We start from the raw sequence: 24,852 nt of genomic DNA, 5'->3' as shown, positions 1-24,852 counted from the left end.
GTGTTACACACCTGTCTTTTTAGCCGCTCGTTCACCTTATACACACAGAAAAATAACCGTTCGAGAAAGAACGTTTTAAAGTTCTTCGGCTTGTCAGTATTTTTCACCGTGGAAACGTTCTTCAGAAGTATAGGACGACAGGATATCCTTAGCCATTCTTTCATTCTCGAAGATAGGAAAAGTTCAGAGAAAGGTTCTATAGCACGATTAAGAACTCGTGAAGAATGGTTATTTTTCTGTGTGATAGGGCAAAGGCTATACAACTTGCAAGGGGCTGAGATAACTACGGGAACATTATGTCTAACACCTACATTCTTTATGTTATGTGTGCAAGTCCGCGAAAATAGGGAAATAGGGAAAATGGGGAATCGAGACCGGTGTACCCTCCACGCGGTTCCCATCAAGCTTCGGTAAGCCCTTACATTTGCGAACAGATATGAGTAGATCCGTATAGATCCTTAATCCGCCACAGAGACGAGTATAGATCCTCGGGATTACCCCCAACCCATATTTTTTTTTCTCAGCTGAGATTCGAAACTCCCCTGAGCTGCACGTTTATACATTACCTTTCCAACGCCTTCCTTTGATAAAAAAACTTCCATAGAAATTATTGTCCGATCCTAGCGGGATCGAGAGATATATATGAAGCCTTTCTGATTCAGGAAAAAAAAAAGGGGGAAAATGTGTCAGGGCTCCCTCGATTACCCTCCTCATTCCTGAGGAATTGTATTATCTCAAAAAGTAGGTCGAATGGGTTGGTAAAATACGCTGTAACAAAGGTGCAATAATGTGCATGGCGTAAGCCTTTTTCGGTGTAATCTTGGTAACATCATAATGGAGCACGGTTTAGCGCTAATTTTCTTTACCCGAATCTTGTCTGTCTTCCAAAAATTCAGTCTTGCAACGTCTCAACATTGTTGAACAGTATTGTAGACACTTGCACGTGCTCTATTATCGGTAGCGCACACTCTTAGAAATGAACTTCACCGCATAGCACGCTCCTATAGCCAATCATTATCTCGAATGATATCGTTATTTGCCCCCGATTTGTTGAAACGGGGGGCGTACGCCTTTTTTGTGACAATTATGAACAGCATAAGTGTCACAGAAAAGGCGTATACGCCTCCCGCTTTCAACAAATCAGGGCAGGTAACGATATCATTCGAGATGATGGTTGGCTAGATGCACGCTGTGTCATTTTTAAGAGTGCGATGCATATACGTATATGCATTAGCACGTATCTCCGATATCCATGACATAATGAAAGCAAGATTTGCACTGACACCTGATCTTTTGTAATGCTTTCCGAATTTTGTAAAACATCATCCCGGGGATACAAGATACAATTGTTACGCAACCAGGTTGAATGTGCATACACCTTTAAGAGTGTGAAAACCAGTGACGACCAGTATAGTTAACTACATGTAGTTAAACTACTAGTTAAACTACCTGATTGTAGTTAAAAAGTAGTTATCAACTACTTGCAGAAATGTAGTGTGCAACTACTAGTTAAACGACTATTTCGAGTAGTTAACTACAGTAGTTAGGTTACTGCAGGTGCCAACTACACTCTAAGAAAAAAAGGAGTATTTTTACTCCTTTTGGGGAGTAATTGCATTGCCACAAAAAAGTCCCTTTCGGGAGTAAATGCACGGGAGTAAATTAATCTCACAGAGTGCAGACTGCATTTCACGCGCTGTTGTAAGAGTCCCAGGTACATAATTGGTTAGCATGCATGAAAATACTTTGAAGCAAACCGTCAACCGTGATATATCGAGTGATATAAAATCTTGCGCCATACTAGGGCACAATTTGCGAAGAAAGATGCGCTAACTGTTTCTTACTCTGTGTAGCTGGAAAATGGCAACATTGTCTGAGTTATACAGCCTTATGTCGTTCAAATTGACCAAGGGCACATATTTACCTAGCCTGTTGCATTCAGGAGACCATTTGAGACCAGAGAGCGAAGTTTAGTGACAATTTGCAGTCCTGGGGAGTAAATGTCGGGACTAAATGTCGGGTTAGGGGACTAAAATGGGGAGTAATTGCAGACTAGGGGAGTAGACGCTGCAATTACTCCCCATTTTACTCCTTTTTTTCTTAGAGTGTACTTCTGATTTTGCCGCAAGCGTTACGGCACTAGCGAGCTTCCGACTTTTACCTTGAGCTACTTGTTTGATGAGAATGGAGGTGCAGAGCAATTGTGCCGTGCATGTGTAATAAATCTTCACTTTCATCAATGCTTGTGATTCATATTTAGGCGTTCAATAACACTACAGAATGGGATTGGTGAGAATGGACAACGTTAAGTAGTTAGAAATGTAGTTAAAATACATTGCAGTAGTTAAAGAAGTAGTTTTAACTACCGCCCCTGAAAAGTAGTTGAATACTAGTTAAACTACTCCATCGTGAAGTAGTTAGTAGTTATAGTTAAACTATTGTAGAAGTAGTTAGTGGCCATCACTGGTGAAAACGTTTACAGTGTACGCTCTAAGAAAAAAAGGAGTAAAACGGGGAGTAATTGCAGCTTCTACTCCCCTAGTCTGCAATTACTCGCCATTTTAGTCCCCTAACCCGACATTTACTCCCCAGGACTGCAAATTGTCACTGAACTTCGCGAATGGTCTCCCGAATGCAATAGTCTAGGTAAATATGTGCCCTCGGTCAATTTGATGGCATAAGGCTGTATAACTCAGACAACGAAGCAATTTTCCAGCTACACAGAGTAAGAAACAGTTAGCGCCTCTTTCTTCGCAAATTGTGCCCTATGTATGGCGCAAGATTTTATATCACTCGATATATCACGGTTGACGGTTTGCTTCGAAGTATTTTCATGCACATGCACACCAATTACGTACCTGGGACTCTTACAACAGCGCGTGAAACGCAGACTCCACCCTGTAACATTCATTTACTCCGGCGCACTTACTCCCGAAAGGGACTATTTTTTGTGGCAATGCATTTAGTCCCCAAAAGGAGTAAAAGTACTCCTTTTTTTTTTCCTTAGAGTGATAGTCGTGAGTTGCAGTTCGTCCTGTCTTGTATGTACAGTGAACCCTCGTTATTATGACCATGGTCGTTCCCGAAAATTTTGGTCATAATGCGGAATTGTCATATTAACGGGGGGATTTGCAGAGGTTTCACCCCATTGTTCCCCAGATGTACGGTCGTAAAGCGCGTATGTCAGATTATCGGGGGTCATATTAACGAGGGTTCACTGTATATGTGCCTTTTTTGTCTGTGTTTGTGGCTATGAGGTGGGGTGCGAACTTGTCACGAAGTTACACGACGGCTATACAACGACGTGCACGCGTGTTGTTTTGCCAACTATCCACTCCTTCCCAATCACGTGATATCCTGATGTGACGTGCCGCGGCGGGTGGTCTGTCGCTCGTCCCGTGTGATGTGAACAGCCGCAGAGTGAAACCGGGATTAGGATTTGCGGGACCTCCGACTGCGATTGGCTATTGCGAGCCCGCCGGGAAATCGCTTTCCCCAATTTCTGTTTCGCATTCGGCGAGATTTCGAGATAAATTTTCATTCGCTTAATTCGCGAGTCTTTCAGGATGTACATTGGCCCCCTTTCAGTTCGGTATGTTCACTGCATATTGCGAGATATGCCACCGGTGTGTGTTTTGGATACATTATAGATAGTTTTAATATAGATCACAGTTGTTGTTGTTGTTGTTGTTATGGGATAAAAGAAGCTTTCAAATCAAAGATCAGCAACATGACGACAGCCACTTTGATCGGCTCATTCCTACACTCTTAAAAATGAACTTCACCGCATAGCACGCTCCTAGCCAACCATCATCTCGAATGATATCGTTATCTGCCCTGATTTGTTGGAAATGGGAGGCGTACGCCATTTTTGTGACACTTATGCTGTTCATAATTGTCACAAAAAAGGCGTACGCCTCCCGTTTTCAATAAATCAGGGAAGATAACGATATCATTCGAGATGATGGTTGGCTAGGAGCGTGCTATGGAGCGAAGTTCATTTTTAAGAGTGTATAGTGTTATCGTGGACACCATCGAACCTATTAAAACTCACTTTGATCTATAGACACATCCACTCCGTAAGAAATTATCGGCAATGTGTCACTCATCAGTTATACTTTTCTTTAAAGCGTCTACGTCAGTTCTTCCATGCCCTTGTTACTTCCGTTACAGATACCGTAAAACGCCGATACAACACTGATAGTATCCGATATCGTAACTTTGATTTTGCATGTGCCAATGTTCTGTTGTCTCCCCGCTTATCTGTGGATATGTGATTGAATTTAGGTCGATACAGGACAGACCTGGTCCCCATCGAAGAGCATGTCCAGGTATATCAGCTCTCCTGAAACTTCTAATCACAAAGAAATGCTACAAGCACGAACACGAAACGTAAACATTTAAATATTTTGTAAATTAAATTGCTATTACAGCTACACACAGGGTAACTACACTCTTAAAAATGAACTTCACCGCATAGCACGCTCCTAGCCAACCATCATCTTGAATGATATTGTTATCTGCCCTGATTTGTTGAAAACGGTAGGCGTACGCCTTTTCTGTGACACTTATGCTGTTCATAATTGTCACAGAAAAGGCGTACGCCTCCCGTTTTCAACAAATCAGGACAGATAACGATATCATTCGAGATAATGGTTGGCTAGGAGCGTGCTATGCGGTGAAGTTCATTTTTAAGAGTGTAGATGTTACTATAGTATCGTTAAATATACCACTTTACTTAGAAAGCAAATCAATTTGGCCATTCCTTCCACTATGGTTACCTTGTACCGTTACCATAGCAACGTGCTATCTCCAGCGTCAGAGAATGCAGTAAAAGGAGGAGCTGTAAAGCTCCCTTTAAGCCTCCTGTAAGCTTCTTAAGCCTCCCTAAAGCCTCCTGTAAAGCTGGCTTTCCCGCTTTCGAACCTCCAGTGTGGCTGAGCCACCTTTCGAACTAAATATTTCCAGCTATATAGAGCAGGTTTTATTAATTAAATTAATGACTGGTAGTAAACGTTGAGTGTTCGTCACGTGTTCGTCACGTGTCCCATACGTATTTTGCAAAACGGAAGTGTGGAATGATAATGAGGCTAACGTGAACTTGGAGGTGTAGGCCATTACAAGAAGCCAACTTTACAGGGTATATGCCGTGGTAAACGCCGTCGGTCCTGATGGGACCATACACTCTTAAAAATGAGCTTCACTGCATAGCACGCTCCTAGCCAACCATCATCTCGAATGATATCGTTATCTGCCCTGATTTGTTAAAAACGGGAGGCGTACGCCTTTTTGTGACACTTATGCGGTTCATAATTGTCACAATAAAGGCGTACGCCTCCCGTTTTCAACGAACCAAGGCAGATAACGATATCGTTTAGATTATGGTTGGCTAGGAGCGTGCTATGCGGTGAAGTTCATTTTTAAGAGTGTAGGCCGCGTAATCAAAATGGCAACTTTGTAGTCGAAACACAGCAGAAAATTTAAAGCGTCAGCATTACTATGGCAAGTTCTTATACCATCTTAAATACTTTGAGAAGTAACTTGGTATCTTACAAATACGTTTAAAAGTGGGTATTTAGTACCCCGACGTAAATATATACTTTTCGGAGTTATTTGTACTTATTTCGTGAGTTACTCCTATACGACACCTCATTTGTTTCTTGATTTTTTTTCTTCTCTTTTTTTCCCCTCAGAAAGGACGGACGAGAGAACGATTAACTTTGTGTATTTTTTTTTTTTTTTTCTATACCACTTACCTCTTAAAAGACGTTAAACTAATACCCCCGACATCGCGGCGTCAAATTCCTGATGCCGCATTCCACTCTTACTAAGCTGCGTAAATTTTCGATATTCTTGTCGTTCTTCGCAATCCACCGACCTCCTATATGTACGTAAAACCTGTCCTTATATGACACGCTCGCATGCCGTCAAATTTTGGTGAACTCTTTTTATTTTTATTTTTTTTTACCTCGTGTGATAATTTTTTCCTAATATACTGCCTTTAAAAGCAGCTTTACGTATTGCTTGTCTTAAATTCAGTCATCCTCACCCGACTTATTTGTTCCTGCTGTCTCTTCATTTTTGTTGTCTAGTTACCTCGTTTTCTCTTTTTCATTGTACTCTTTCAAATATTGCCCGAAATATTGCACTTTTGGAGCCTCTTCCCCTGTCATTTTGTTGTTATATATCCCCCATATGTTTGCTACTTGAAGACGGGGGTAATTTGAGGACAGTTTGGGTTTTTCGCGTGGCATTTTCTTCGCAATATTTTTTTATATTTTTTTCTCATCTGTGACACCAGGCTGCGCGCAGTCGTCATCTGGGCTTTGAAGTAACGTGTTGATGTTCTGCACGTGGCTTTAGACGCCGTTTTGCAGATGTAGTCGAGATAAGAGGGGCCCTTTTTTTTTTTTTTTTGTCCCATCCGTAACTTTGGCGAGCATTGACTTCCAATTTGCTCATTTCTGCTCCTCGGCTAATAAAATATGACTTCACCATTATGATGCTGTGTCATTGCCCTGTGTTTCCACGTGCATTCCACGTGCATTACTCGTGGCTGACCGTTTCCGCTGGCCCAAACAACGGACAAAATTTAAACCCGGCACTATTTTTTTTTTATGTCCTCGACTTACCCATAGATAGGGTGGCGTAAGTTGATGAAAATATGTAGCCTGTCATTTTTGGCCCGTACGAAATAAATATCTGTTTTCGCACCACAGTAATTTGTGGATCATTTCTTAACGGTTTGGGGATTCAGTTAACGAATTATGGTACAATTTTAGGCGATAATTCTGACTGCTATTAACAAAATAGTTCAACTATCTTCAACATGGATCACCTTACCCTATATGTTCTTTTAACCTCCTAGTGCCTCGGATTATTGCCTTCCTGCAATTTCCTTTATATCATTAGCGAGTGTTGCTGATGTACGTTACTGTAATTTGATAGTGCGCCAACACCAAGGCTCTTGTGGATCTTCTTGGGCACATTCGTTCATTCATTAATTAATAACATAAATATTCATTCAATATTCAAATATTCATTAATAACATAAACGCATTCATTCATTCATACATTTACATACATGAGGGCACTGAACCCTCGATCCGGGCTCTCAGAAATTGTAACTTGATGTTATCTTGAAAGTAACGAGTTACTTTTGTGAGTGTTTTAGTATACTGTACTCAAGTATATTTTTTAAGGTAGGGTATTTAGTACTCTCCTCAATTACTTTTTCTTTTTTTTTTTGCCCGGTAATCAATAACGTAACTTAAACATTTTCGTGAGTATTTTGTACAAGACTGGCGCGAAGCGCCAGACGTCGTTTAATTCTGAGTAATATATGACGAAGCTATAGCCATGTGTTTGTTACATCCTGCCCGTAAAATGTTTATTTTTACTTTACTTTCTTGCTGCGTTTATGACTTTTACTACAGAGCCGCTTTAGCTTCTCGCATAATTAATATTTACCGGCCTTTCATCGACGCATTCGTATTGAGTACAATTCAGTGCATGTACACTCTTAGAAATGAACTTCACCGCATAGCACGCTCCTAGCCAACCATCATCTCGAATGATATCGTTATCTGCCCTTATTTGCTGAAAACGGGAGGCGTACGCCTTTTTTTGTGACAATTATGAACAGCATACGTGTCACAAAAAGGCGTACGCATCCAGTTTTCAGCAAATCAGGGCAGATAACGATATCATTCGAGATGATGGTTGGCTAGGAGCGTGCTATGCGGTGAAGTTCATTTTTAAGAGTGCAGGCGAGAACAAGGTCGCCCCGAAAGCCATGCTCTTGAGGGAATTGCGATGGCCCATGAAAGGGACGCGACCTTCGGTCCTACTTTTCTTTCAATAGACCCCTCCCGGTTTGTAAAGTTTGTAAACAAATGACGGCATAGTGTTCGACAGCGCCACCAATTTGGTAGAGTTGAACTACGCTTGAAGCTAAGGGCGAACAAGGTCGCGCTCGAAAGCCATGGTCTTGAGGAGACTACGGTGATCCCTGAAAGGGACGCGACCTTCGGTCCTACTTTTCTTTCAATAGACGAGTTCAGAAAATCCCAGTGGTCTTTGCGCACGCATTGCATCCTGGGCGCTTGCTGAGCGGGGGAACCAAGGATAATCCTTCGCATTTCGCTTTCGCTGACCTTGACATGTCGTGGGCAATGGACCGGTAGGGGAGAAATCGTTTCTTTCGTATTAGTAAACTCCCACAGTTCAAAGCGACGCTAAGCACTCTGGGATTTTCTGAACTCGTCTATAGGAGGCAGCGAACAAGTGGCCATTCGTGGAACCCAGCCCTCCCCTTCCGATTTGTTTTGGTTTCAGTCTGTCTACCAACGTCATGATGACGTTGCTCGGGTAGAGGTCTATAGGAGGCAGCGAACAAGTGCCCATTCGTGGAACCCAGCCCTCCCCTTCAGATTTGTTTCGGTTTCAGTCTGTCTACCAACGTCATGATGACGTTGCTCGGGTAGAGGTCTATAGGAGGCAGCGAACAAGTGCCCATTCGTGGAACCCAGCCCTCCCCTTCCGATTTGTTTCGGTTTCAGTCTGTCTACCAACGTCATGATGACGTTGCTCGGGTAGAGGTCTATAGGAGGCAGCGAACAAGTGGCCATTCGTGGAACCCAGCCCTCCCCTTCAGATTTGTTTCGGTTTCAGTCTGTCTACCAACGTCATGATGACGTTGCTCGGGTAGAGGTCTATAGGAGGCAGCGAACAAGTGCCCATTCGTGGAACCCAGCCCTCCCCTTCCGATTTGTTTCGGTTTCAGTCTGTCTACCAACGTCATGATGACGTTGCTCGGGTAGAGGTCTATAGGAGGCAGCGAACAAGTGGCCATTCGTGGAACCCAGCCCTCCCCTTCAGATTTGTTTCGGTTTCAGTCTGTCTACCAACGTCATGATGACGTTGCTCGGGTAGAGGTCTATAGGAGGCAGCGAACAAGTGCCCATTCGTGGAACCCAGCCCTCCCCTTCCGATTTGTTTCGGTTTCAGTCTGTCTACCAACGTCATGATGACGTTGCTCGGGTAGAGGTCTATAGGAGGCAGCGAACAAGTGGCCATTCGTGGAACCCAGCCCTCCCCTTCAGATTTGTTTCGGTTTCAGTCTGTCTACCAACGTCATGATGACGTTGCTCGGGTAGAGGTCTATAGGAGGCAGCGAACAAGTGCCCATTCGTGGAACCCAGCCCTCCCCTTCCGATTTGTTTCGGTTTCAGTCTGTCTACCAACGTCATGATGACGTTGCTCGGGTAGAGGTCTATAGGAGGCAGCGAACAAGTGGCCATTCGTGGAACCCAGCCCTCCCCTTCAGATTTGTTTCGGTTCCAGTCTGTCTACCAACGTCATGATGACGTTGCTCGGGTAGAGGTCAATTGCACGTGAAAATTGTCCGAATTGGTGTATGCGTTGAAGAGAGACTAAAAAAAAAATCGTTTAGTCCTGCCTGGAATGTAAAGACCAGCCAAAAAAGGTGCGATTTTCTGTAGCCCTTTTTCAGTTTTTCTTGTCATATGTGCAGCAGCGTTTCGCAGGCTTATTCTGCGAATTTAAGTTCACATCCTGTTTCTTGATTATTCATCTAGATATACGGGCACTCTTGGCTATCCAGTGTTGAACAGAAAAATTAATGCATCCCACGATAAGCACGGGGCAAGACGCGACAATTTAATGTAATTTAGAAACAGATAAGCCAACTATTAGGTGGATTCCTGCTTGTTCCTCGGAAATTTCTTTTTGGCATATTGCCCTGGATTTTTCCAGCAAATTTTCCTGTTTCCTGTGATATTTCCAGCAAAGCAGAAGTGCACGCAAATGCGAGCGACACGTCAGACTGGCGGGGCCTTGTTTGCAAAGGACGGTGGAGCAAAATAGCACCGGGCTCGGTGTGGTTTTACTGCACATCACGTGAGCGGTGGTCTCAGGGGGGTTGTGTAGGGGCCCACGGGCTTCACTTTGTCTGCTCTGCTGTCTTTGACAGCCAGAAGCTCTAGACCCATCAGAATGTGTCTATGGCAAGTTTTCTTTTCTTTCTTTTTTTCCCAAAAACACGAAAAATAAAAATTTCACGTTCAATTGCAAATTTCTGTCTCGTCTTGCCCCACCTCACCCTATGTACCATGAATTATGCGCAAGTGTTATTCCGCTGTACTTCGTAAAATAATTGCTTCGAAGGTAGAAAACATTACAATACCCGAACATGTGAGCGATATAGTATTTTCATGTGTCATATCATATATCACAACATTCTTTTGGAATTAGGTGAGACTTCACATTGACTCGAATGGGTGAACTGAATCATGAGAGAGCTGCGAGTTCCACAGAGTTCCGTCATTTCACTAGGTACGCAAGCTGTGAAGCGTTTTTCACCGCAGTGCATTATTCACTTAGTCCGCAGAACAGGCAATCAACATTTTACACCGCGGCATTTCCACTTTTCTCGCAACTTTTCGCGTCGTCTGCAACGAGCTCCACGTGACCATGGCAACGTAAGCGGAACAAGCAAACAAAATATAGCACGTTTGGAAACTTCCGTTCAGACTCGCAAAGTTCCCCGACACGGTCGTCCGTTCTCGGGGATTCCCGGGGATTAATGGGTTTGTTCCCCTTCGTGCTTGTGATCACGCGGTCGGGCCGTCTGCTATGCAATAATCGCTCTCCAATCAAAGCAGACGACACTCGAACCGCATTTAATGCAGACGACATCAAGGGGCGTGTCCGTGACGTCGCTTCTTCGTTTCCGATGAAGCGAGGTGTGACGTGTGACCAAGTAGGACAAGTGGAAAATTTTAAAGCGATATTTTTGCTCCGCTACTTGTCATGTGACTCTCAAACGCAAAAGGGGAGCTGGTGGCGCCATCTAGGTACACTGCTTGGAAGGTAGTACGTTGTCAGGAGCTGGTTTCAGGGTATGCGCGGGTGTTTGAATGTGCGACCCCGTCTATCTTCTCGCCTCCGGGGGGACAAGTAAGAAACTCGCCCCCCTTTTTTTTTCTTCTGATTTTCGTTCTCTCTGTCTGTCGTCCGGCAAGAAAGGTTTCATTTTGGCGTCCTTTCTCGCTGCCTCAAGACACCGGCACTGGCTGTGTCCTTTCGGTTTTATCTGTCATTGTTTGATGTCAGCATGTAGTACGAGAATATGGATATTTTGAATACATATTTTGATGAGGTCTGTTCTGCCAGCATGAACCTGTCTATGAAGAAGCTAGAGTGTACGACCGTTTACTCTGTTCCAGCCAAAACACCACAGAGACCGTGATACCGTACACGAAACGACTATGGTATGTTCGGCCCTTCTGGCACTATTAGCAGGTCAGTCGCTGATTAATACGACGCTCCCAACGCTCCCTCGCGGGAGCTTTGTTCTCCCCGAGTGATTAAGTGGGTCCGAACATTGCACCGCCTATTGCAAACCGCTATTGCTAGATGTGCGTTGGAAAGCAATATCCCTTTCTCCAGATATACGGCCTGGATGAAGCCCCAGGGGACAACGAACATACTTTCTTTTTTTTTCTTTTTTACGAAGTTAATGAGAGCTGCGGCTGATTGACCAATGGAGGCCTGCCTACGTGTGTGATGGTGTTCAGTGCGATGGGTTACCTGCTAGAAAAGCACTGTTTACTGGACAAAGTCAACTAAACCAACTTTTCAAATCTGTAGTTTACTTCGATTAATTTTTAATTACTTTTACGTTCGCACTGATACTGGACAAAAAAAGGAAGAAAGAAACGTTCAGACTAACCTTTGGCTGTTGTTACTAAAGCTTCTAAAATGCCAATTACAGGACACCAAAGTTTTGTTATATATTTAAGCAATCGGCATTTTTGTCAATCTGCACAGTCTAAATCGTAAATTACTGCGCGTTATGGCGACTTCGACACCTTTACGACGCTATTAATCCTTTGTTTTTTTTTGTTTGTTTTTTTATATCATTCTGCAGATTTCCATCGTAGCGTACGTCATCTAAACCGCATATTGCGCGACGATTACACTAGCAGACGACAGCTTTCTGCCGAAGCAGACGCGAAATTGCCTGGAACTAACTTGCCCGGCCAATTTTCTCCTCACCATCCTTCTTTCCTTCTTGCATAGAGACACTTTTTTTTTGCACGTCGACGACATATAATCCATCTTGCGGACCTTCTCATAAAGATGCGCGAAGCAAAAACAGAGAGAAAAGCACAAGTTGGTGAGCGCGTTCTGCGAAATGAATTGTTGGCCTCTAAAGTTGTCCTCCTACAGATAACTTCGCCGCAGTGCTTGAAAGCGTTGCAGCGAAGGCAGATCTGAAGGAGAGGAAGAGACTTTCCGATTTCCAAGCAGTTTGTATGCGTTCAAAGCTGCCTGCAAGTGAACCCGTCGTACGCACAGTGGGCAAATGTCCTTCGGGGAGTTTTTTTCTTCTTATTATTCTTTATTTTAAGTTCGGAATCGTTTGTGGAGCGCAGCGTGGCATTGAATTGTCGCTTTGTACTTTTCGAGTTTTGACGGTCGAGGGCACTGGTATCAGTGACCAGACAAGCATTGTCTAGATTTTTTTTTCTTTTCCCTTTCCATTCAGTGCAGACGGAAACAAAAGAACACGTGACACTCTTGTGTAAGCGGAGTTCAATGAACGAGTGTGCAAGAATGACTGCAGAGTGCTCAATAGTTTCATTCATGACATGTACTTCATATCTCTAAAGTGTGAATTCATTGTAGTCTTCATAACTTTATCGTACGTCAACACTGTTATAAATGCCGCATAATCTTCGTTAATAATTAGATGTCCGATACTATAGCTCCTAACTGTGGGACCCCTTCGTCTAAAATGTAATTTCTCATACGCGCGCACGAATTTTAAAAGAATCCGAATGTGACAGCCGAACATGGGAATAAATTGATGCATGTTCGTTTATGCAAAATTTCTGACCCGACAGGAGAGATGTGTGTTGCCCTACTGGCGAAACACGTCCCGAATATGTCACAAAACAGCATATTCTAAAATCAAGTAACCCACCATAAAGCACGTAAAGCGTCACAATGAGCCTGTTCGTACGACATGGCGACATTAAAAGCGCTAAAGACAGCGCTATTTGTGTGTCCGCGTCTTCGCCTGTTTTTAGCGCTTTTAATTTCGCTTAAACCCACCATGAGGATTGAGTCAATGGACATTACTTTGTTTTTATATTTATTTAGAGGTACCACTGTCCGATATGCATGAGTGTGGGGGGGGGGGGGCACGAAGCAAGAAAGCAAGGGAACAGACGGAGAGAGAGAAGAATGGATATACATGGATATACGTTTGACTGTATTATGCGCATTCTATGTACTATGTGAATAAAGCTAAGTCAGAGAAATATTCCGACGTCAGACGGCCAATCACATCTTGCAAGAATAGATTGAATTCATTTATGATCAGCGGAAAAAAAAACTAATTGGCCTCGGTGGGCAGGGAAAGATGAAGATGAAGAGGAGGAATCGGGGGAAGTGACGAGAGAGAAAGAGAAAAAAAAATAAGCTGGAAAGGAAGGGCTACGGAACGTCTATTCCTGACAATTTACTGCATGTAAGGTAACTGGAATAGGCTCACACGTAAGGTAATTTACTGTATGTCATTTGCAGACACGTTAGCATGCAGAGTCACGTGATCAGGTCCAACACCGCGGCGCGACTGATGCCGCTCAGGACTCCACTGCCAGTGCATTGAATGGGAAAGGTGGATGTATTTTCAAATATCGAAGCGTAAGATGAAAATTAAAAACGCGGATTTTGCAGAAGGTTAAGCTTCTTTAACAACGCAAAGCATAACAATTAGTAGCAATTTTGCCACGTACTTACCCCCGCAACAATAAAAAAAAAAAGACTGAAAATAGTTATTTTTAAGAAATAATATCAAACTATTCCTACCTTGTTGAGATCTTGGGGGGAACTGATTGCAGAAGACACACAGAAACGTAACCGATACTAGTGGCACCTAGCGAGAAACGGCAAACCGAAACTAACTTTCGCGCACCCTCCGAGAACGCCGACTTGCAACGGGTGCGAAACACCGGGCTGATTTTCACTGGTCCGCAAGAGTCCTTTTGTAGTCGACCCGGGCCAGTTCAACGCGTCACGTGGCCTCGCTAATGCGGGAGGCGGGGCATCGGGTCGTGACGTCACGCCGCGTAGGCGAGAAGAGAGGGAGAGAGCAGCTTAAGGAATGCGGCTCGTTTATTAGAACAGGCCGTTAATAGAAGACGGCAAAATTTTGGGTGCTGGTCTAAAACACTAAAAAGACGTGGACTGACGCTGTCAGGATAAAGGTAGTTAATAATATGGCCAGTAGTTACTATAACACGAACAATGTTTCACACGTAAACGTTGTAGTATTGTTTAATTTGTTCGGTTTATTTGCAGGGTAGGCATGCGAACACTAAAGTAGGCATGAAACAACCAATAAGATGACGACCAGGCCTATTTATAACATCAAGTATAATAATTATGTATTATGCTTATTTCTGCGTCCATGGTTTGCTCGTGCGCTGAAGCAACATCAAAGATCATTCGATGTAGTGCTAATATTATTATTATACCGTTTCCAACTGGGCTTCCAAGACCTACACACGATCTGATTCAACCAATTATAACTAATAATTGATGTACTTTTTCTTTTCGACTTTAGTAACTATTCGCAAAGCTATAGGGTTCAGAATGTACCAGGAACAGGTAGTGCTCTTTTCGTTTTCTTTTGAAAATATTGTCTCTCTTGAGATATCTCATGAAACGATTCAACGTGAACGGCGTGTGACGATAAACCTATCTTCACTCTCGCCCCACCAAACGGGCAATTTGATCAAACATATAAAAAAAATCAACATTTTTTATGCGTGTTTGCGACATCAATCCCCAACGCGCGTGTGACCCCCTGGTGTTCGCATAATTACTGCCATGTCGTCTGCTTTGAGCCAATGTCGTCTGCTTTGAGCCACTGTCGTCTGCAAGATCCAGCTCTGTTGCTCTGCCACCCCCCGCACCAAACACGTACGGTTACAATTACGGTTTTATGTCCTATATCGTAACATTCACCCACAAGTTAGTTAGTGGAAGATTGTTCGTCTCAACCGCTTTATGTCGCTTTGAGCCGAACCAGTTCATTTGGCCAGCAAGGGATCATGAATGGGGTCGTGATTGAAGTCGTAAAAAAATAGCCGCCTTTGAATCCGGCTCTAAAATAGACTTAAGTGAGTTGCTTTCTGGCGGAAATGAGGGTCGTTTTGTACCGTCTGCTAATGATCGCCGATGAGATCATCCGTGCTGTGAATGTACAAGCTGAATGTACAGGCTTCGTGTACTATTAGGGTACATGAAAGCGAGCGCGTGGACTTTCGGGTATGTTTTTGCACGAAAAGGGTTAAACACGTGTTCCGAATGTTTCCTTTATTTTCCAGTCTTTCATAGAACACTGATGTCGGAACGAGCCCAAGAAACCATATTTTTTCTTCGCGCAAGGGATAGGAGCCATTCACCGCAGGCGCAGTGTAATAATTGTGTGTATTCAACCGGAATGCTGAAGAGTGGCTTACACGATATTACACGCTATTTCAATGCAAATATTAAACGATATTCTTTTCGCAGTTTCTACTTTTTTGTTATTTTTCGCGTACTGTCAAACCTCGTTAATACGACATTCCCGCTATTATGACCGTTTTCCTCGGGAACCGTTTCCTCCTAATGCCGTCCGCGTGTAACACTTGTTGGTTAATATGACATTTCGTTAATATGACGTTGATCGGTATTTTTCAGCAGAACTAGGGGGCGAACATGTTCACTTTACCCTTGTTCTCCCTTGTTACCGGCGGTTCTCCTGACCTATATAACGGCCAAAACGGGTACTTATCAGACTAAAAATAAAAAATACAAGCGTTACACGTTCTTTTAAAATGCTTCATTACGCCAGTTTGCACAATTTTCTACTTTTCGAAGCTCACGTAAAGGGCCAGGGTACAGCTCGTAACACGTGGTGTTCGTTAATATGACAATTCGCTTTATGACCAAAATCTGCGGGAACTGCCGTGGTCATATTAACGACTTTCGACTGTAACACAATCTCACTTGATCGTACTTCCGACTTAATAATGACGATGCCTAATGTGGCTCAACTTCTAATCCGTCTTCAACTTCTAACCGCCACACAATGAACCGACTATCGCTACGATGCCGATAGTGATATCGATACCAATCCGGCTGCTGTAAATTTTCAACGGAGAAGCGTCACCGAGCCGTCACTGAGCGAGCTAAATCGATGCATCGTACCAGCGCCTGTATCATCAAGAGCATGGCATCAATCACGGCACGAACTGTGACATGTTGAAGTGAGGTATTGTTGCCAGACTTTCTCCTACTTGAGTCTGTAGAGCACTCCGAGCAGATTTGTTCGGCTTAGCACGAGATCGCACCTTCCCGAAAATCCCTCTCATCTTTGGGATGTCACGTCTCGCCTTGGCATAGCAGACGACAAGTGGATCACTACGTCACGTGTACAGCCCACGCTTCACAATGTTGTGAGCAGAAGTGGTCGGAAAGCAAGAGTAATATACGTGCGACAGTTGTTGATACGTTACATGACTCTATGTATGGATGTTTTTTTTTTCTCTTTCTTTTCTCTTAAAACACTCGCATATTTGCAAGTATGATTACTTATCATCAAGAATATTTAGCAATAATCGAAAGGCCTCTACTTCATCTACCACTTAGCGTGACTACATGCGCGTACCTTACCTCATTTACATTTTTATCTCTTATCTTATCTATAGTGCTCAACATACGAGGCTCTAAAAACATTCACGTCGCAGGCTGTTAAGTGTTAGCAAATAGTACCGTCAGGTAACGAGTACGATCATTAAAAGTAATTAAAAAAAACTTCAAATGTGCCCGAACTTATCTTATTTAGTTTTTGTTGTTCGTACAATGCTAATGCTGCTCCGGGGAGGAGGAGGAGGTGTGACGTAAAAGAGGAGGAGGACGAAGTCTAACTGACGCGCTGTCGGCACGTTTCATCCCGTGGGAAAGGGGTTTTGAGGGAGTGAGGAAAAGAATGAGAGTGAGAGAATGCCGCTCCAATAGTCGTACTCAGAGAGGAGAGAGGATAGTGAAAAGGATGGTAGTATAAGAAAGAAAGTACGTTTAAAGGACAACGTATCCGTGCCTTATAGACACATCTCAGCACGCACAAACACGACAACGACCCGTCTGACAGACATTAGTTCACCGCTAAGTTTTCGACCCAATAACGTTACTTGAGACAAGGTCTACGAAAAGGGGAAAAACGCACACACGCACACAACAGTTGTATACTCTCTCCTTGTAGCTTGAGCCGCTTGCCCGAGCGTCATTGCCAAACGCAGGCTACAAAATTACCAAAGAAGCCGTTCGATTCTCTCGCGTTGTCTCAGGGATAGTGACCTCATTCTTTTGTACTCAGACGCATTGTAGATGCTCGCGGATGTCACAGTGACATCAAAAGATGGCCTCCGTCGTCGACTCTGTTGGCGTAATGTGAGAAAAAAAAAATCTAGGCGGGCCTTGTTGGGAAAGTGCACTTTGGAAGGATCGCGTTTCCTCTTCGCCGACGACATAAACGGGAAAGGAACGGGAACACAAGTTGGGATAAAGAGGAAAAATAGGCTCTTAGGGCAGAAAAAAGGGTGTAGGTATGCAGTTACAGCTCATTGGCTAAGTGCCATTTTCTTCCATCGAATCAAGTGCTACACGGACTCATCTCGTGAGTATGTGTGAACAATGTTCGCGTTCTTGACCGTGTGACACGAGGGACAATGAAATGAGCATTGGTCGAAACTCTGCATTAGGAGCCACGATGTAGAAGATATTTTCGTCGATCCGTGTCTTCGTCAGGGCGCTATGTAATGGATAGGAAACCAGTCGTAACGTGACCCTGGAGGCCCGGCCCGACCACCTGGCATGACGTAATCAGATCTGTGTGACGCAGCATCAGTGTATAGCGAGTGGCCGTGAGCTCAAATTTTGCTATACGGACACGGCGCTCTCTACGTCATGGAGCGACATAAACATCCCTCCTCCTCTTACGAGCTCTCCGAGGGAGTTGAGGTGTTTCGACAGGGTGTGGCAGACCACAAATCTCTCTCTTTCTTTCTCTCTCTCTCTCTCTCTCGCGGATCAGATGCGATCGCCGTTCTTGCACGAGAGCGCACCCGATTTTTTGCATAATCCGGCGCGAATTGGAATCCGAAAAATTTCTGGAAGGGGGGTGGGGGGGCTTTCACTGTTCTTTGGACAGGAATATAATTATATGAGGAATCCATGTGTTTGTATATACTATATAGGTAGCGAACTGATTGTCGCCACCGAAGCCGTCAGGAAAATACCAGCGAAGGAAAGATCTAGTACGAGATAACGCGCATGCGCGTTAGCGATGGAACGATATCGATATTCTTATCGGTATTTAATGCGTGCGATGTTTTCTCGATACTTTTAAAATTTAAAGAGTATCGATATTCACATCGTTATAAATATCGATAGTATAGGTCGATATATAGATATCGATACGCATGCTAATAGAAATATCAGTAGTTCGGCGGCGTCTGCGTGCAAACAGGTTGTGAAAAAAAGGAGCCGGTCAACGAGTTTATTACCCAAACCTGACGGTTCATCATTCATAGAAAGTTTCCTTCAACAGAGACCCGAACAGTTTCGGAGACGAACCAGAAAACTGAAGCGCATTTTTTGCCGTCCGGTTTCGGTTTCACGATGACCTAACCAACAGATGTTCCACCCTTTGTGGACGTCACCAGTGCTTGCCGGCGAGATAAACCGTGTATTCACACGAGCGATATCCTCACGGAATATTCTATTGGAAGAAAAAGCAAAAACACTGCTTACAGAGTTCCGGCCCGTGTTATGTGAGCATTCACACGGTGCGGAATATTGGGATTGGCGTAGCAGACGACACTTAGCAGACGACACCGTCATCGTGTTTTTCTGTCTTCTGCTGCGGAATATCTTGTGGCTGTGTAGCAGGATATCCCCCACAGTTAGCAGTGTACGTGAGACACGACGTTGAGCGCTCGCGCTCATGTGACAGCAGAAAGCCATGACGCTTATCGCATCTTCCGCTTCTGCGGGAATGTCGCTCGTGTGAACACACGGATAGTCTCTGAAGTACGATAAAATGTCAGCGATCTTCGTTTCCAATCGTTGAATTTGATGATCGGCAGAACAAAAACCGGAAGCTGCCGACCGTGACGTCATTGCCGGAAGCTGCTGACAGTGACGTGAATGCAACCAAACGACCGGTTACAAAATAGTAACTAAATTTTAATTAACTGGCCCTAGATTTAGTAGAAATATTTCGCGCAGTGACTCCGAGCTTCGTAAGAAAGCACGCGCTCGCGTTTTCTTAGGTTGGTTTTTGGGCACGGCCTGATTGCTTTCGATGTATATTCAAAGGTAGCCGTCGCGAAAAAACGAAACAGAAGTGACAACCAAAAACAGATATAGGAAAGGAAAAAAAAAAAAAGATTGCAAGGTCAAGGTCCTTAGAGTTTAATTCTCCAACGTTACGAAACACCAAAAAAGAAAACCAGAAGCGGCAGATGACAAGAGGCGCGATTTTTCGGCGAAACGCATCGTTTCGTTATTATTCGGCATAAAATTTGCATGAGGACGCTGATGCGGTCAACGCCTCCTACGTCACTATATCGAACGTTTTTTTCCGGCCGCTAATGACAGCCAAATGAGGGACATTTTTTTAAAAAAAAGAAGAAAATGGAGGAGGCTGGCGCTAATATGACAGCTGGAACGTGAGACAACAAAAGGAGGACCAACGACAACGGATGCATTTTATTGATGGTCCGAAGCTGCATATATATACGTATGTTCGAAGGCCGATGCCGCAACCGCATCGGGAACACGCCGGAAGTGTTCCCGGATTCCGTTCTTGCTTCTTTCTCTTCGCTGCGCTGCATTTTGATTGGCCATTCGTGAGTGTGTGCTTAATGGCAGTACCCTTTACTTCTTTTTTTTTATTCGCTGCGAGATCGACCTATAGGGGGCGACACTGTCACCATTCTAGTGTGGATAACACGTGGGCCTATGTTCGGATTTTGGTGGTTCTTTTCCGGTTTTTTTTTTCCTGCGTATATTCACCAGTAATCCCTCCTTATAACGAAGCCCCTTCATTCAATGTTTTACGCTGTACCGGCCGAAATGCATGGATGGTTGATGCGCACTGCTACCAGACTCCGCTTACTGCGATGGGTGAGCCGGCAGAAGCCACCGCAAAACCAACTCCAGACACCGTTTTGTGTCTTTTTTTTTTTGTCACCAAAACTAAATGGGGGCCAAAGTGCTCGTTGACAAGATTTCTTCCCTTGCTTGAATACTCTAGCGGTGTTTCCGAGGCTATTATCAACGTTTTCGTGAAAAAACCGCTTCTAACGAACTTTTTCTTCGTCTCGTTCACTTCGTTATAACGAAGCCTTAACGCTTTTTAATGGGGTAGGTTTACAGGGCCACGTTGGTGGTAAATTTTTGGCAAAACTCTTCTTGAAATCATTTCAAAATTTAATTTTAATCACATGGCCCTACCAAGCTACACAGTGGTTGACCCTATAAAATTACTCCTTTAATTTGTCATTCTCACCTTTGTGGAATAATTTATCTACTACCTCAGTGGAAGTGCAAGTATAGCAAAACGATGGGTGGGCAGAGGCTGTCCTTGATATGGTATGGTTGGTATGGTATTTCAACAAACACCATACCGGTTACATCAGAAAACGAGATTGAAATGTCCAATCATGCTGTCAGTGCTACAACCAGTTGATGCACTAACCCTAGCACCCATACACTGACAATCATAACACACAAAACATTGGCAGCACAATAGGTCAGCAATGTAGATATAGAGCTTGTTTTAACTGCTCAAAATGTTACTGAACGCTGAGCTAGTTCCTTTCGTGTTGTTTATTTCAATCCAAATCTGTGGCAAATATGTATCATAGTTGAGTTCTGGATCAACAACAACACAAAAAAATAGCTTCCCTTGCCTTCCTGTTCTTGTTGAAGACAATGAAGCAATGTATGTTTGCCGTCTATTGCCAAGACGGCGGTTTCATCAACCAACAAGTACTACTCGTGTCTTCCTTGCCAAAACTGCTACCATGAACAGAGCATTGAATCAAGTGTAATCTCTCTACATTTTTCCCTTGTCAAGATTATTTGTTAGGCAACAGAGCACAACACCATGTGTGTTGGTGTTGTGCTCTGGACATCAGAGATGAGTGTGTGGTGGTGTGAAATGCACACACACAAAAAGAGGCAGATTGTGGTAGGTAATAGAAAGTCGACCAGCCATAAAGTAGCAGTCAGTATTGGGTAGTAACAAAACTACAAGTACCTTGTAACTCTAACTAGTTACTTTCCTGTAAAAGTAAGTTGTAACTAACTTGTTACTGCTTTTGTTTAAAGTAACTGTAAAATGTAACAACTATTTCTACTAACTACTACTACTATGTAATTGCTTAGTTACTACCTAGGTACGTACAAACTACTGTGCAGTTGCTATTTGTGCAGACTAACTGCAACTCAGTTACATTTTTTTAGTTTTTTACCCATGACTGGCAGCCGTAACGGTATCCATAGCTGTAAAGCCGTGTTAAAAAGACGAAAGTTGGTGGTAAAAATCTATTATGTAGAAAAAAAACTATCACCTTTATGAGGATTGTTGAGCACACTTGTATCAGTGAAGGGTAATGTCCACGCATGGTTGTGTTCCTGTCCTCAAAAACCTTTTAATTGTACCTGGAAATGTTAGAGAACGTGTATCCATTTTGTGAACACAGATTTCTTTGAAAAAAATTGTGCATGTCAAAATTGGCTGGAACTGCAACAACAATGACAAGAACGACAGTCTTTATTTAAATTAACGCTGAGTCACGCACCCAGCTCCGGTGCATTCAAGGATGTGTGAGGTTCCCCGCTGAGAGCTTGTAAACTTTGCCTGTAAAAGACAAACCAGCTAAGTCAATAACGCAGGTGCTCCTTTGCAGTACATGTTCACCTTGAGCAGCCCTGCATAATTGATATTTACTCATTTTTTCTGCTTTTTGCAATACATAACGAATTGCAAGATGTCGCAACAGTTACTCCGATACCTTCAAGATATCGAGGTCTAATCTTAATCTAACATCAAGTATGGCACGTCGATAATTGATGCATGCAGGAAATATTTTGAATGCTTCTGCAGAGCTTGTAAACTGACTTAAATTAACTTTGATTTATTTTTCAAGCAGGCTTTCTGTGGTCATTGGCAAAGATAGCCCAAAGGTCAGATGTCAGTGCAGAAAAAGAGAAGCAAGCTTAAAGCAACTTACAAAGCTTGCAAGATTACTACATCAAACAAGACATACACAAAGGTTTTGGATAGGTGGTTGATAATCATAATTCACTGATAATCATAATCACTGATAAACATAATTCACTGCGTTACATTAGAAAACAACTGCGCTCATGTGTGATGCCACAGTGGTCGGTCCACATATTTATTTTATCTGGTGTTGCAAATCTATCGATAAATTGACCATCGATAGTTTTTGAAAGCTGGCGATAGTCGAAAAATTATCAATAGTTTTACGGTAGCTGACTATCGCTAGTACTGCTCTTTCGTTTTTCTTTTTCTATCGACAGCTAGATTTGGTTCGCACTATCAATGCTTTCGTTCCATTCTTCACTTTCGCACTGGTACAGTGACAACGAAAACAGAATCACGTGCCAAACAAGTTCTTTCCGCTTAGCTGTAATGTATGAATGATGCACTGCAAGCAGCGAAAGAAGACGCTCATCATAAAATTGTACGCATTCATGAGACCACAATGCCAGTCAATCCAGTGCAGAGAGAATCACGTGACCTTGCGGTTGGTTTGAGCGGCACGAGAAGCTCAATGTCAGTGTCGGAGGGAGCTCAGAGTTGTATTGTAAAACTTGTAGGAGTGAGGCATTTCCTCTTTCTATTTCTATCCACTCCCCGATAGTTTTTCCTTATAGCCGACTATCGAAAGCATACTATCGACAGTACTATCGGTAGTTTTCTTACTATCGATCGTCGGATTCTCATACGACAATCGATAGTACTATCCATAGTTTTCTTACTATCGACGGTTGACTATTGATAGTGCTATCGTAGTTTTCTTACTATCGATAGTTTGATTCTCACGCGCCCATCGATAGTACTATCTATAGTTTTCTTACTATCAACAGTCGACTATTGATAGTGCTATCGGTAGTTTTCTTACTATCGATAGTTTGATTCTCACACGACCATCGATAGTACTAGTAGCATAGTACCATCGTAGTATAGTAGTATTGGCATGCCTTCACCCATTTTCTTGCTTCAATTGGCTATGCCTTCACCCTTTTTATTTCTTCAATTGGCCATGCCTTCACCCTTTTTATTTCTTCCCTGGCTTATTCCACTTTGTACAGACCAGCAGACTTTCTGCTGTTCCCAGAAGACACGTGTATCTAGTTCTATTTGTTACTTATGCTGTATAGTTTCCCCTGCCCTGCAATCTGCTTAGAAAACCTATACACCTTCCAACTTCGGCTTCACCTTCCAACTATGACTTCCCCAACTTCGGACCCTCAGTGACTATACACCTTCGATCTACGGTCTTGACTCCCTTCGATGTCTTTGTGAAAAAGTTTCTTCCTCAGAAAAATAACTTGTAACTGTTAATTAGTTACTGAAAAAAGGAGCAAGTTACAGTTACAAGCTACTTGTCTTTTAGTTACAAACTACCTGAGACTAGTTTCCAGAACTGTTACTTGGGTGCTTTTACCTTTGTAAGAATGTGAGCCACATGTATGGCAGTTTCAGTGTGCAGGGTCAGAGGACCAGATAGGATACGTGATGTTCCACCTGCCAGAGCCATGAACACAATAAGCTGTAAATAAAGAAGTCGTTCAATTATTTACTGAAAAAACAGACTGGTATTGGATGAAGACGACGTAAACAACGCTCACTTGATCTTGAAGATAGCTGTCGACACATGAGGTCTTCCCGAGTTCCTTCAGGAGATCACGCGCCGCTGATCGTCCCACGGCCTCGGCAGGGGTTCCTTAGAAGTGGACGACAGAGACGAGGTTTTGAACGTAAAACAGAAACAGTTTCACGTTAATCATAATTAGGGCCCGGATTTTTAGGCACTAACAGGGGGCGCTCTTGACCGCACAGCACGCAGTATGCCAATCATCATTGCGGATGATATCGCTCTGTTTCCCGATAAGCTGAGAAAGGGGGTGTGTGCACCGTTTTATGTATCAACATTCCTTACGATTGGAAGACAAAACAATACGATTTTGAAGGTTGGTTGTCCTAGAATGATTTATGCAACGAAGAGCACTACCTGTTAGTGCCTAAAAATCGTTTCATAATAAATCATTGATAAAATATCATAAAAAATATCATAAATCATAATAAATCATTAATATCCCTAATCATAATATTATATATATATATATATATATCACGATTATCGTAATAAAGCGAGGCAAAAACCCTACCTCTCTTTCCTAATGCGCTCCCGCTCCATTTGCAACCGGTTGAAGACTCCGCGATTACACTAAAAGAAATGCAACAATAGATATTAAGTTTCATTTATTCTATTAATTCAATAATTAACTGACATGATGCCATTTCCTGTCCCGAAGGCATTCGCTTCACTCTCCTTCAGCCTCTCCACGCTGCACGGTGTCGACTGCCACTGCTCGCGGATGATGCTCGCGGCACAATCTGCCATGATGTGAGCGACCTGTTAAGAGGGACACCAAAGGGTTGCCACG

At 43.2% G+C, this 24,852-nt stretch overlaps 2 protein-coding genes across 3 annotated transcripts in view; both read right to left on the bottom strand.

Annotated features, from left to right (window-relative positions):
* LOC135390677 (crustacean hyperglycemic hormones-like) overlaps positions 1 to 22,012 on the bottom strand; it is a 45,619-nt gene extending 23,607 nt beyond the window's left edge. For both annotated transcript variants that reach the window (XM_064620488.1, XM_064620489.1), the window contains exons 1-2: positions 21,954 to 22,012; positions 21,723 to 21,813 (exon numbers count right to left, since the gene is read on the bottom strand). In XM_064620488.1, coding sequence (XP_064476558.1) covers positions 21,723 to 21,776 — 54 coding nt within the window. In that variant the 5' untranslated portion in view covers positions 21,777 to 21,813; positions 21,954 to 22,012. The remainder of the gene's footprint in view (positions 1 to 21,722; positions 21,814 to 21,953) is intronic.
* LOC135390676 (RNA 3'-terminal phosphate cyclase-like) overlaps positions 21,908 to 24,852 on the bottom strand; it is a 5,657-nt gene continuing 2,712 nt past the window's right edge. The window contains exons 7-11 of the mRNA XM_064620487.1: positions 24,697 to 24,821; positions 24,574 to 24,632; positions 24,034 to 24,128; positions 23,850 to 23,954; positions 21,908 to 22,012 (exon numbers count right to left, since the gene is read on the bottom strand). Coding sequence (XP_064476557.1) covers positions 21,935 to 22,012; positions 23,850 to 23,954; positions 24,034 to 24,128; positions 24,574 to 24,632; positions 24,697 to 24,821 — 462 coding nt within the window. The 3' untranslated portion in view covers positions 21,908 to 21,934. The remainder of the gene's footprint in view (positions 22,013 to 23,849; positions 23,955 to 24,033; positions 24,129 to 24,573; positions 24,633 to 24,696; positions 24,822 to 24,852) is intronic.

This window comes from Ornithodoros turicata, chromosome 4 (genome assembly GCF_037126465.1).
Source record: "Ornithodoros turicata isolate Travis chromosome 4, ASM3712646v1, whole genome shotgun sequence".
Taxonomy (NCBI): Eukaryota; Metazoa; Arthropoda; class Arachnida; order Ixodida; family Argasidae; genus Ornithodoros; species Ornithodoros turicata.
This window is presented reverse-complemented; position numbering and strand designations above follow the sequence as displayed.